Source organism: Durio zibethinus, chromosome 6 (assembly GCF_047325235.1).
Source record: "Durio zibethinus cultivar Kanyao isolate XHJ-2024 chromosome 6, ASM4732523v1, whole genome shotgun sequence".
Taxonomy (NCBI): Eukaryota; Viridiplantae; Streptophyta; class Magnoliopsida; order Malvales; family Malvaceae; genus Durio; species Durio zibethinus.
In genome coordinates, this window is record NC_143167.1 from 28,375,088 (window position 1) to 28,387,942 (window position 12,855).

At 29.4% G+C, this 12,855-nt stretch overlaps 2 protein-coding genes and 1 long non-coding RNA gene across 4 annotated transcripts; 2 read left to right on the plus strand and 1 right to left on the minus strand.

Annotated features, from left to right (window-relative positions):
- The first annotated feature begins 328 nt into the window (after positions 1-328).
- Positions 329-2,461, plus strand: LOC111285990 (protein LURP-one-related 5-like). Its single transcript, XM_089763360.1, has 2 exons — positions 329-691; positions 1,877-2,461. Exons 1-2 carry the CDS (start codon positions 464-466, stop codon positions 2,318-2,320), a joined length of 672 nt encoding a protein of 223 aa, XP_089619486.1. The 5' UTR covers positions 329-463; the 3' UTR covers positions 2,321-2,461.
- Positions 2,462-8,184: 5,723 nt separating this feature from the next.
- On the plus strand, positions 8,185-10,402 carry LOC111285626 (uncharacterized). Of its 2 annotated transcripts, XM_022875160.2 has the most exons (4): positions 8,185-8,708; positions 8,808-8,922; positions 9,006-9,120; positions 9,309-10,402. In XM_022875160.2, exons 1-4 carry the CDS (start codon positions 8,602-8,604, stop codon positions 10,199-10,201), a joined length of 1,230 nt encoding a protein of 409 aa, XP_022730895.1. In that variant the 5' UTR covers positions 8,185-8,601; the 3' UTR covers positions 10,202-10,402. The 2 variants fall into 2 exon arrangements, with proteins under 2 accessions (XP_022730895.1, XP_089618692.1); XM_089762566.1 differs by lacking the exon at positions 8,808-8,922 and having other exon boundaries at positions 8,191-8,708.
- Positions 10,403-11,156: 754 nt separating this feature from the next.
- On the minus strand, positions 11,157-12,095 carry LOC149518537 (uncharacterized). Its single transcript, XR_016343350.1, has 2 exons — positions 11,594-12,095; positions 11,157-11,517 (listed from the first exon to the last, which is right to left on the minus strand). It is a non-coding gene; the product is annotated as an uncharacterized LOC149518537 (long non-coding RNA).
- Positions 12,096-12,855: the final 760 nt, after the last annotated feature.

The following is a 12,855-nucleotide window of genomic DNA, read 5'->3' on the forward strand; positions in this document are numbered from 1 at the left end:
AATTACCATAGTGCATAAGATGACAACTCCCTGGACTGACGACGGAAAACCTTACTGTAAAAACATCTTTATTTGTTTTTTATATTTACATTTTATTTGGTAGCGTTTCTTAAAATTGAAAAAAAATACACATATTTTTCGTATCACATAAAAAATGAAATATTTTATTTTCATGATGTTCACTGCTGCACTCTCTATTCATTGTCATGATTCATGAAAGTTTAATACCATAAATAAAACAACTTATTATTATTTTTTTTTAATTCTCTGGTCTAGATATTTATGGATTTAACTGTTGCGACATGTATCTGCCCGACACAGACAAAGAAGACCCACAAATTAATTTATTGTCTGAAATTAGGGTAAAGGCCACCGCTTCATGCCACAAACTTAAACCTACTTCCGCCAGCTTTCCCCTGCAAATTTCAGCGAAGGTATCTCGCCCTTTTCCAGCTGATAAACCATGGCAAGAGTCGTGATCGTGGATGACAAATTCTGTTTCCAAGAGGAAACCCACCTAACAGTCCACAAGACCTCTGTGTTTTTTCCAGGAGATGGGTTCGTTGTATACAATCCAAAAGGAGAAGTGATCTTCAGGTTTGATTCTTACTATGGTCCTGATTCACAACCCAAAGATGAGCTGGTTCTAATGGACGCCACTGGCAACTGTCTCCTCACCCTTATTCGAAAGGTCAGTTTGTTTTGTATCCTTTCAATTATGAAACTGTGTTAAAAAAGTATAGACTGTTGGCTGCCAAGCCCCAGCCAGTAATATACCTTCACAGAAGCATTTCCATGTCAAATAGACTATAGATATGAAAATTAAATTTATTTTAAATTGGCTTTCTGAATTAAAAAGTTATACTGTTTTTTTATTATCAGAATTAACTGTGAACATTTACCTTGACCTTAAAATCTAATTTGTGTATAAATAATTACATTTTCAGTTTATTTAATTATACTATATACTATTGAGTTGACTCAATATTTGATATTAATCAAAATTTTAAATTTCATATTTCGTTTAATTATTTCCAATTGAAAACTTTTCCCAACCCCAAATTGGGAGTTTCACTTAATTTATCCAAAGTTTTGTAAAGTGTCAATTGTTGTCAATATTCAGGACTAGATACTATATGATACGGAAAAAAAATTAATAAGCAGAAAGTTTTCAAATTTATTTAATCCCATAAAATAATGGTCCAAGTTTCATACATATTTCTTGGAGAATATTATTCAATATACTAACCTTAAAAAGTACTATAAGATAATTTCATTTTCAGATAAACCCTTATTCTTTTAATATATCCAATTAAACCTTTAAAATGTTATTTTTTTAATTAAAGCATTGAATAAATAGGAGTTTAATCAAATAAAGTAGTAATTTAATGACTTAATTAAATAAAAATAGTAGGGTTGTAAGAGTTTAATTGAATAGAATAGAAGGATAGAGATTTATTTAAGAGAATTAGAAAAAGGCAAAAAATATATATATATAAACTTGATGACTAGCCAAAAGTTAATTAGTTTTAAGAATTTTTTTTTTTACAATTATTGTTTTATACTTGTTGGTACAATTTTTTATTTTCACAAATAGATTAAACTATTGTTACATATTTTACCATTTATAATATTAATTTATTACTTTTAAAATATATCATAATGAAATATGTGAGAATCTTTTAACAGTGCGGAAATTTCATTGATGATATAGTGGATTTGTTTTTTAATTCCATTTGCCCCTCATTTTTCTTCAATATTTTTTAAGATCAATAGAAGATGTATTAATAAATTTCAAGAGTAAAGAAAAAAAATATTTCCAAAGAGTAAGAAATAGCTTAGCGTCCCTTTAAAGAGCTAATGTTTGCTAAATCAGAAGCCAAGTCTCCATCAAAGGTGGGAAGGGTTATTAGGCGAAAAAATGGAAAAGGAAAGCCCAATTTTCTGCGTTCGTCGATCATCTATCATGGGACGGTCAAGCGTGGTGGTGGACGTATACGGTGATCCAGGCGAGGAGTACCAGATAGAGGGCTCGTTTCCCCAGCGTAGTTGTATAATCTACAGCACTTCTTTAGAGAGCTCATCAAAGGAACCAATGGCTGAGATCAAAAGAAAAGTGGACCCCTCAACTCATTTGATGTTAGCCAAAGATGTGTTTTTGCTGTGTCTTAAGCCAGGGTTTGATAGTGCATTTGCAATGGGGTTGGTGCTCATTCTTGATCAAATGTTTGATGATGGTGACACTGATGACGGTGATGAGAATAAAAATGATGATGAGAATGTGGATCCTGTTCCTATTGCAGAGGATTCTTCCTCTTGACTAGCTTTTCGTTTTTTCTTTCTTTTTTTTTTTTTTTTTTTTTGTTTTCCCGTTAAATTCTAGTAAGTTGATTTTCTCTTTGACTTCATTTTTTTATTTTGTTCCATTTCTGTTTTCTTAAATGCTTCCAAGTGATTTGTGCCGGTTGTTGCAATTACCACTTTTTTATTTGTACTGTAACAAAAAAAATCGGAGCAAGTATACTCAACTTAATTAAATATAGAGGTGTAATTAAATTACAGTTTTTAATGAATTGTTTTGTGAACATATTTTATATTTATTTATTTATAATTATTTATTAAAATTAATAAGCGATTTTGATTAACATTTTAATATTTGTTTAACGAATTAAATTTGAATAAAAATTTATTTATTTTATTTATATTTACAAATAAATTATTTAATATTCATAAATAAATTCAATAAATTACTTATTTATATTTCATGTTTTGTCCCTTTTAAAATGATTACTTTATGATTAAATATTTTTTAATAAGATTTTAATTACAATTTAATATTAATACATTAAAAAGTATATTTAAAATATATTAAAAATCTTTTATAATGTTTTTAAAAATATTATTGTGAATATTATAGATACTTTAATTGGTTCAAGTTCAAGCCCATTGGACCTAGTTCGACAAGATCTGGGTCTAAGCCCATTGGGTCCGATTCAATGAGTTTCAAATGGTTAGGTCAAATTATTTGTTATTTTATTTACTTTGATTCTTATTTTTATTTTGATTTTTTATTATTTATTTATTTTATTTTAAGATAATAGGATATTAGCTTTAAAAAAAAAAAAGAAAAAGGAAAATTTGTCATGAATTTGGGAGCTAGTGCAGTTGTGAAGGATTTAATCTTTAAAAAAATAAATCTCATATTTTCGGATAATTTCGAATCCCAATTAAAGAGAAAATCAGAATTAATCAAAAATTTTTCTGATTAATGCTTATAAATACCCATACAGAGGAACTGATGCACAAAAAAAAAAAAATACACATAAACATAAATAAAAAAATCACAAGCAAAAAGTCATTAGAAAATTTTACGAAGATTTTTGGGTTTAAGGAAAAAAAAAAGTAATTTTTTTGAAAAAATCTGAAAAATTCTCAGATTCTAACGAAATTTTTTAGTTTCTAATGAATTTTTCGGTGACTTTTCCTGCATTTGTTGAATTTTTCTGCAAGGGTTTTTTGAATTCGGTGAAGATTCCGACGAAGTTTGAATTTTTTGATGATTATCCGATGAACCAACCCAAATTTCAATGATATTTTTCAAAATTCGATTGAGATTCAACCGGGTTAGAAAGAAAAGAGAGGAAAGAAAGAAGAAGAGAGAAAAGGGAAAAGTGAAATATGAGGAAAAAGGCTTGGAGCTGCTTTTTATACAAGGCCCAAAACGACGTCATTTTTGCCTTAAAAAGACTTCAGGATCCGCGTGTTTTTATTCAAGTAATCCAATCCGAGCGCAATCTGTTTCACCAACCTGTCCCCCAACCTGATCGAGTCGAGCCGAGCCAAGCCAAGCTTTTGAGTCAAATCGTCGAGCCATTTTCTGTGTCTAAAACTGAGCCGCGTCAAGCCGTTAAGTCGAGCCATTTTTTTTATTATTATTTTGTTGGTATTTTTTATTTTATTTATGTGTTTGTGTTTTAGTATTTTTATATAATTAAATTTAGAAAAAATTAAAACAATAATAATTTTTTGGAATAAATATTAATTATCCAATGATAAAATTTATAAAAATTTCAAATGGTAAATTTCAATAAAATTCCTAAGTAAAAAATTTTGTCTAAATTTGTCCCAAATGGTGAAATAATTTAGACAAAATTTTAAAATAATAATTAAGATTTATTTTCAATAAAAAAATAAAAAATAAAGAAAAATAAAAATTTTGGTTGAAAATATTTGATAATTATCCAATGATATGATTCTTAAAAATTTCAAATGGTAAATTCCTAAGAAATTTCTACGTAAAATTTTTTTTAAATTTGTCCCAAATGGTGGAAAAATTTAAATGAATTTTTAATAAAAAATAATTATCATATTATTTTTCTTTTGAAGACAAAAAAGTAAATAAAGAGAATATTTTTAAATTTACCCAAATGGTGAAAAATTTAGAAATCCAAAAAAAAAAAGAGAATTTCTAAATATGCCCGAATGATGAAAAATTTAAAAATTTTGAAAATTTTTTTTAAATTAATTCAAATGGTGAAAAATTTAGAAATTCAAAAAAAATATTTTTAATTTGGCCCAAATTGTGAAATAATTAAATATATTTTCAATAAAAAAATAATAAATAAATATTTTTCCAACGACAGAGTCTCTTCAAGGAAACAAATAGGATCTTTGAATACTCTTAAGTTGAAAAAATATTTTTAAGAATTCTACCAGATTGATGGAAGAATTTTATGAATTATTTCTAATATTTGAACATAAAAATTTGAAACCATTAGACTCAATACCTTATGATAAATTTAAAATAATATAGTACCATCATTCAAATGGCCATGTGGGGGTGCTATAATCTTTTTCACATGTAATTGAATTCTCGAACCTTATTCTGATTAGTAGATTCAAATATATTCTTTTAGGGACCCTAATCAAGCTTATGAGCTCCTTAAAATGATAAATTTATTAAATGACCAATTACGCCTAGTAAAAAAGATTAGTGATAATTTCATCAATTTGTTAAATTTAACATGGATATACGAATTTATATGTTATGATAAATATAATTTCTAATTGTCTAAATGGATAATAAATAAATTATAGATGAGACATTTTGTTTATGTATTTTTATCTCACAAAAGCTTGGAAAACCAATTTAAAGAAAAAAACTAGGCGTGTCCCCTTGCACTATTGAAAGTTCTATGGTTTGCAAGATCAATTTTTTAGTTATTAGTTTATATTCATTTCTTATGTTTATGAATATATTTGATTAATATTTATAGATATATATGTTTAACTTAAAAGTTAAATGAATTAATCTAAAACTAAATTTGAATATTCTAATATCCAAACAAACTAAAAATGAATATAGTGTAAAAATTACAATCTTAAAAACAAATGAATAAATCACAAACATTATAATGGTTGTTCATATTTTATTCATTTGTATACCTAATTAAATAAATATAATTATTTTAGTTCAATTTAAAATATATAAAAACATCACTATAATAATTTTCCTATATTTAATATATTTATTTATAGTTTATATGAACCAGGGGCTTGGGCTTGGCACCAACCCTTAGGCGGTGGACTTCTGCAATTCACAATTAATTGCCTATAAGTCAAAAAATATTTGGTCATTTTGGACAAATAGGTACATAGCGAACAGAGAACAAAAAAAATGAAAAAAAGAGCACTGAATAATCCAAAGGATCCCACTACGGGCCTGCTGCGATTTTTTTTTTTTGGTAGGGGGGTTTGTTTCATGGAGGATATTAACTTATTGGAGACTGCTTACGAGGACCGAAGAACCCGAAAGATCGTTTGCCTCGAAAGTACAAAGAAGGGTATAAGTGCACAATTTTTGCAACTGCCATTATCGACACTGCACCATGCATTGTCAGGGACATTAAATGAGCCATTCTCACAAATAAATGAATAATTTATCACATTTTTATATCATCATTTATGTTTTGCTTTAGCAAATTCACTCCACCACTCGCCTTCACTGGTCAGCATATTTAAAAATGTGCATTAACCCTTTATAAATCGATGTTAAAGAATCCAAAATTGATAATACTAGTTGGAAACAGTATAATATTAGATATTGATTGAATGTTTACTTTTATTTTTTTATTAGTTATTCACTGTATTATTGTTTTCGTTCACTTTACTTGATTTCATTTTACATTAACGAAATTAAATTACTAAATACTTTTTAACAAACAACAAAATCATCTTTTTTATATATTATTTTTATGCAAAAAATAATATATAAGAGACTTGAACTATTACATATAAAGTAAATAAATTTTTTATTTACTGTTGAAATTATTCTTATTTCTCTATTTAAAGGAAAGTTAATTAAGAGTAGTAATTTTTTTAATTGTGTTAATTTGTTCAACAAATTTGGCTATTCATTGAGTTCATGTCTTTTAAAACTGAATAAATATCATTTTTCGTTTTTTACAAATAAAAATAATATCTTGTGAAAATGTTAGAATTCATTTGAAACAAAATTAGTTGTTACAATAAAATCCTATTAAATTTGAACTAGGGATACAGAAGATATTGGGATGCTCATTTGTGTTTTTGTTCCAAATCATTTTTTCAAATAATGTACATTCGAATGCCTTAATATGAAATCATATAAAAGGATTTTTCAGACATGATATTCGAATTTCATTGGTCAGGCATCTAAATATTATAGTGAAAATTTAAACAAAAAAAATCTATTCAGATAGAATTCAAATCCTCATGCATGGGCATTCGATTGTTATATATTGAAAGCTTTTTCGATTGATTTTTCACGAAAACCCTTCAAAAGTTATTAATAGTTTCTTAATCACTGATTTCTCGTTCAATTGATTAATACATCGTATTTAATGAATTAACTTTCATTCTTTCTTTATGTTTTGAATATATTTTAATAATTTTTTTAGTTTCAAAATTTTTTATTTTGGATATGAGGATTCGAAGATTACTTTTTATTGAGTTGGGCGATTGATTATCCCAAAAACTTAAGATAATGTCCAATTTTGATAGGAAATTGGCCAACTATATAAATTCTACCACTTTTTAAGACGAATATCATGAATCAATCATAAAGTTAAATGCTCGGATTCCTTTTTTCGGATTTGAACCATTTAATACATCCCTTTTTAAGCTAGTAATATTTTGGTTGTAATTAGATGAGTTAGAGGAAATAAAATTCTTGATCTTAACACTAACCAAAGGTTAACCTTGAGATGTTACCTAAGAGTAACTTTAATTAATATGGAGGATCCATCAATCTTGACATGAAAGCTCATACTCTTTATCTTTTACTTACCTATCAATATTCTTGTGTTCTAGTTTAGGGCCAATGAACTTCCTATCTAAACAATTTAAAATATTTTAATGGTAATTAATAAAACAACAAAGTAACATATGAAAGTACTAATAATAAAATAAAAGCATTTTTGTTGTTCCACTCTTAACTTTGTCTTTGTCCGTACCATCATTTCTTCTACTTGGATTGATGTTATTTTTGTTTGGTTAAAATAAGCATGGTCATTAATAATGGTACTTTGTTTTTTTTTTTTTTTTGTTTAAAAATGGACTGCCTAATATCAATTAAGAAAAAAAAAGGGGTTAATTTTTTAATCAAGTAATGCAAAAGTTATGTGAAAAAACAGAAGTAAAAATTGTGAATGTATCAAAATTGATGTAAAATAATATATTTTTAGAATAATCAGAAAAAGTTTTAAATCCATATAAAAATAAAAATGAGAAAAAAAAAAAGCAACAATTTTCTAGAATATAAAGCAAGATCATACTATTGGGCATCATTATCTTGTTGTTATGATACTATTATTAAAGCAGCGGAGGATTGAGGTATCAAAGGAGGAGGATAGGATGTTCAATTTTATCGAGTGCCCATGCTGGGGAAAATTGATTGTGGCAATTGCCCAGGCAGGGGGCAATAGCAATGGCATAAAATTAATTTTGATGAAATTAAAAGTAGTAATAAAAATTTTAATAAAAAATTTATATCAAATAAATTTAATTAAGATTAATATTTAAATTTAATAAAAAATAATTTAAGTTTAACTATGCCTAGTGAGGAACGGTTACATGCAAACGTAAACTTAAAATCATCCAGACACTTTTTTCTTCTTTTAGATTCCCAGCTCCCCAACTCTTTTTCTCTCTTTTTTCCATTAAAAAAAGAAAAAAAAAACCCCCAAAACTCCCAAAACTGACTGTAAACGATGTTAAACTCATGTATATTGTTGGGGCAAAAGCCAAAAACAAAGGCATGAAAAGAAAAAGCAACCCTCTCTCTCTCTCTACTGTTGTACTTCTTCCCAGCCAAAAGAAAAGAAAAGCCCCCTCAACTCTGATGTCTCTCTTCCATTGCAAACTGGGAATTGAAAAAGAAGGAAGAGCCAAAGACATCATAAAGAAATTGACTAATCCATCGACCTCATGTAAAAACTACTGTCTTACTACTATTTTTCTACTTTCGTATCGGTAAAGCACAGATATCTCCCCTTCCCCCCCCCCCCCCCCCACCTTTCCTTATTTTACGATACAAGACTCTTTTTCCATTGAAGAACAAAGATGCCAAGACCTGGCCCTGGCCCTAGACCTTACGAGTGTGTAAGAAGAGCTTGGCATAGCGAAAGACACCAACCCATGAGAGGTTCCATCATTCAGCAGATTTTAAGGTTCTGGGCCTTCTTTGTTTTCATCAATTTTGTTACATTTTTAGCAGCATTTATTCTAGTCTGGGTTTAATTCCTTGCCCGCCATGCGTTTGATTTTAGGCTAGCTACCGAAACTCATAGCACAGCTACTAAAAAGAACACGGAATGGCAAGATAAAATACTTACTGTTATCGTCCAAGCTGAGGAGATTATGTATTCCAAAGCCAATTCTGAGGTTCTTTTCTTCTATTAAATTTGTGGATCTTTTATCTTGGATCTTTCTTTTTTGGACTCGTTTTTTTCTTATTGTTTTTTTAGGCTGAATATATGAACCTGGAAACCTTATGGGACCGTGTTAATGATGCCATCAACACGATTATTCGTAGGGATGAGAGCACTGAAACAGGAAAGCTTTTGCCACCTTGTGTTGAAGGTACTATTGATTTTCTTTTTTATGTTCTTTATTTGTTGGGATCTTTTTGGATTCAAGTTTATTACTATGTTGCTGGTTTTTGTCATATTTGAATGTACATTAGCTTCAACTTTTTGAAGTTTTCGATTTGAAAGTAGTTTCAAGAACAATTTGGACTGAAAGATTGTAGTACATATATGTTGTTTTAGCGGCCCTTAATCTGGGTTGCCATCCGGTGAGAACTTCAAGGAGCCAACGGCACTGTAATCCTAGGACTTACCTTACGCCAAGAGCACCAGAGCCTCTTTCTGCAGCTCCTAGGATTTTGGATAAAGGTAGTGAAGAAAGGTGTCCCCAGTTATTGCCAGTTCAGTCTGGCTGTCAATTTGTAAGAACAGCCCCCAATGTCAATTCGAACATTTTGGTTTCTCAAACTGACCGTCATAGTTATCCTTTTATGTCTGAAAATTGTCCATCTGGCCATGACCAATTGATGAGGATGGAAACTAACACCCCACTAAACTCAGGTCAAGTATGTTCCCTTTGTTATGGAATTCACTATCAAAATGCAGAGTCCAAGACAGGTTCTCCAGTTCAGGAAAATATAGCGTCTGATAAAATAATTGTTGGGAGACCTGTTGATACATCGATCACAGAGCCAGCTGAAATGGGTTTCTTGCAGAATCTCTTTTCCTTTTCTGATGTTGATGTTGGTGGTAAGAGAATTGGACAGCAAGATATCAGGCACACCGATAAGAGGTCATTTGGGACGGAGTGTGATTTGTCCTTGCGGTTGGGTCTATTTTCTGACCCTTGTAAGCAAGTAGATATGAATTCAATTTGTGCAACTGAAGAAGTTGTTCCTAGGAGCTCCCAAGTTGGGAGCAAACTTAATGATGTTTTTCACAAAAAGAGTAAAGAGTTCCATTTTTTTCCAGAGAGGACTGTTAATGACCATTTTAAATCATTTTCGAGAAAGTGGTTTATAAAAAGTGGAGGTCACAATTTGGGGGCAACAATGAGAAAGCACGAGGCAACATTTGGAGGCAATTCGGAGGATCAACAATTTTGCTGGCAACCAGGGCCCTCATCTAATAATTGAAGAAACGGGCCAGGTTTGTCGACAATGGTTTTGTTGTAGTTTGTCCTTTAAAATTAATGATCTCTTGAGCGAATTAGTGAGCCCCTTTTGCAATCTTTATTTTCCAAGTAGATCTGATTGTAAAATTTAAATGCTGACCATGAGTCGCATTTTTGGGATGCAGCGGAAAGTGAATTGTAAATAAAATCTGAGCTTGATTCATTTCTAATAGTTGGATGATTTAATTCTTATTACACATACAATTACTTAAAACCTTTTAATAAATAAATTTTGATCAGTTGAGGGCCATATAAGGAATATTTACCTTCTCACCATCATTCTGAGTGATTTGTAGGTTTATACTTGTACAAAGATCTGGAGAAAAATGAAGAGGAAAAATTTTATGTACTTCGGACAAATTGAAACTATGAAGTGAAGTAAAATATAGAACCTGAGCTAACAAAGAGTGAAGTCTTGATTATGAAGGAAATATCCAACATCAGGAATTCAAGTTGCCTGTTCCCTTAGTAGAATGGGCAAGGATTGATTTTTGCATGTTTGTAGCACAGTAATACATTTCTTGCTAATATGACCTTTTCTTGAGTTAGCCACGGAAGGATATTTTTTAGTTCTTGGTGTAGACATCCTATTTTGTTGGAAAATCATTTTGTCTAAAATTTTTTTCGAAATTGAAACCAGACTTCAACCGTAAATTGAATCCAATTGAAAAAATATCTATTTTTTAACTTAATTTTGATTTAATTTTATTTTTGTCTAAAAAAAAGAAATATTTTAATGAAATTTGGAAAATGATGTTGAGATATTTGTTGATAGATTTTTGGAATTCAATTCTAGAATTAATTCATGTTAAAATTAAATCAAATAAAATCATATATTTAAGGAAAATTGATTTAGCATTAATTTCTATATAAATCTAAAGGCAAAGCAGAGAAGAAAGTGGGGCAAATAAGCAGAATTGAAGAAGCAATCGAGAGCAATTCAACTCAAGGAGATTTTTGGCATTCAAGCTAAATTCTCTAGAGCAGTGACAATTCTACAGGCAGCAATTGAGAGAGAGCCTGCAATCGAGCAATTAGAAAAAAGCAGAGAAACAATTGTGGAATCAATTTGGTAGAACAAGGGATCATTCAGCAACAAATTTTTTTTTTGGCAACAAGCTTTCAAGCAATTCGGCAACACAATGATTCAACACCTATTCAGCCGTGCAAATTAGCGGGAGTATCAAATAGCCACAACAAACCGAAATAGACAAATCCCATTCACCCCCAAGTGCATTAATCAAATTCAACAAGAAGAAAATCCAGAACCCAGCCAACCTACAAATAAAAGCAAGATCAGACAACCTCAAATAGAGGCAGAAAACGAAAGCAACAAGCAATTGGATAACCATACACGGAACATCAGCAATTACGTAGCAAAAAGGAAAGTTCCAAAAGGTTCTTGGTTGAGGTTTGAGGCAAAAAATAGAAAAGGTGACAGGAAGTGGAGAACAATGGCAAATGGCTGTGGCAGTAAGCAGGATCTCGCTGGTTGTTGGGTTGTTTTGCGAATGTTCTAATTTTTAGGTTTCTTGAGAAAATTTAAAGAGGGGATTACAAGGAGTTTAAAAAATGATTCTGTTTTGGACTTTCATCGCTGTTAAGTGACGACGAACAGTGGAAGAGGTGGCTGTTTTCAATCGGGACTTGGGCTGGGTAGGTTCTCTGGTTAGTAGAGAAAGAAGAAAGAGAGCAAGAGCTTGATATCAGTTTTGGGGTTTGACCGAGGGAAATAGGCTGAATATTTGACTTCAACGATTTAAGTGCTAAAGAGGGTGAAGATAGTCAAAACAGTATCGTTTTGAACTCCAGCCAAAAAGGACCCGCGTGAGACCTATAGTGAACCAACCTTGTAAGATTTTTTATTTTTTATTTTCTATCTTTTATTTAATTTCTTTTTCCTTCCTTCATGATATTTTTGCATATTTTTATTATTTATTTATTTTTACATGATTTTTATTTACATTGTTTATTTATTATTTTAAATTTATTTGTGTTTAATATTTATAGTTTGTATGATTCATTATTTGCATTACTGCATGATAATTTATATTAATTGTATGATATATCATTATATGATATTTACATTATTTGCATTTTTTTTTGCATGATAATTTTTGTCTATTTTAATTGATTTTTTTTTCTCTTTCAAATTAAAAAAAGGTGTTTTCAAAAGAAAATATTTTGTATTCATTCTACAAAACTATTGAACGATTGTATCTTAAGTTAAATCTTACCAAACTATTAGAAGATTTAATGAATTTTGTCAAAAATAAAATTTTATAAATATTTTACAATAAAATCTCACCAAATTATTAGGAGATCTGTATCAAAATAAATCCTACCAAACTATTGAAAGATTTTACTAATTATTTTCTTAAGTAAGATACATTAATAAATTCGATGACAGAGCCTCTTCAGGGTAGAACACTAGTCTCCATGAATACTTCTAAGGTAAGAGAATTATCTTAAAATGCTACAAAACTATAGGAGAAATTTTAAAATTAATTTTCAATATTAAATATTTTGATAAGTTATAAATACGGTTAAGACTTGGATAATTTAAAATCAAATTGGTACCATATTTTAGATTGACACTATAAAGGTGTTATAACC

Coding starts and splice junctions, on each gene's coding strand:
- LOC111285990 (XM_089763360.1), top strand. CDS start 464: ATGGCAAGAGTCGTGATCGTGGATGACAAATTCTGTTTCCAAGAGGAA. Junction 692..1,876: donor TCCTCACCCTTATTCGAAAG/GTCAGTTTGTTT, acceptor TTGCTAAATCAG/AAGCCAAGTCTCCATCAAAG.
- LOC111285626 (XM_022875160.2), top strand. CDS start 8,602: ATGCCAAGACCTGGCCCTGGCCCTAGACCTTACGAGTGTGTAAGAAGA. Junction 8,709..8,807: donor ATCATTCAGCAGATTTTAAG/GTTCTGGGCCTT, acceptor GTTTGATTTTAG/GCTAGCTACCGAAACTCATA. Junction 8,923..9,005: donor ATTCCAAAGCCAATTCTGAG/GTTCTTTTCTTC, acceptor TTGTTTTTTTAG/GCTGAATATATGAACCTGGA.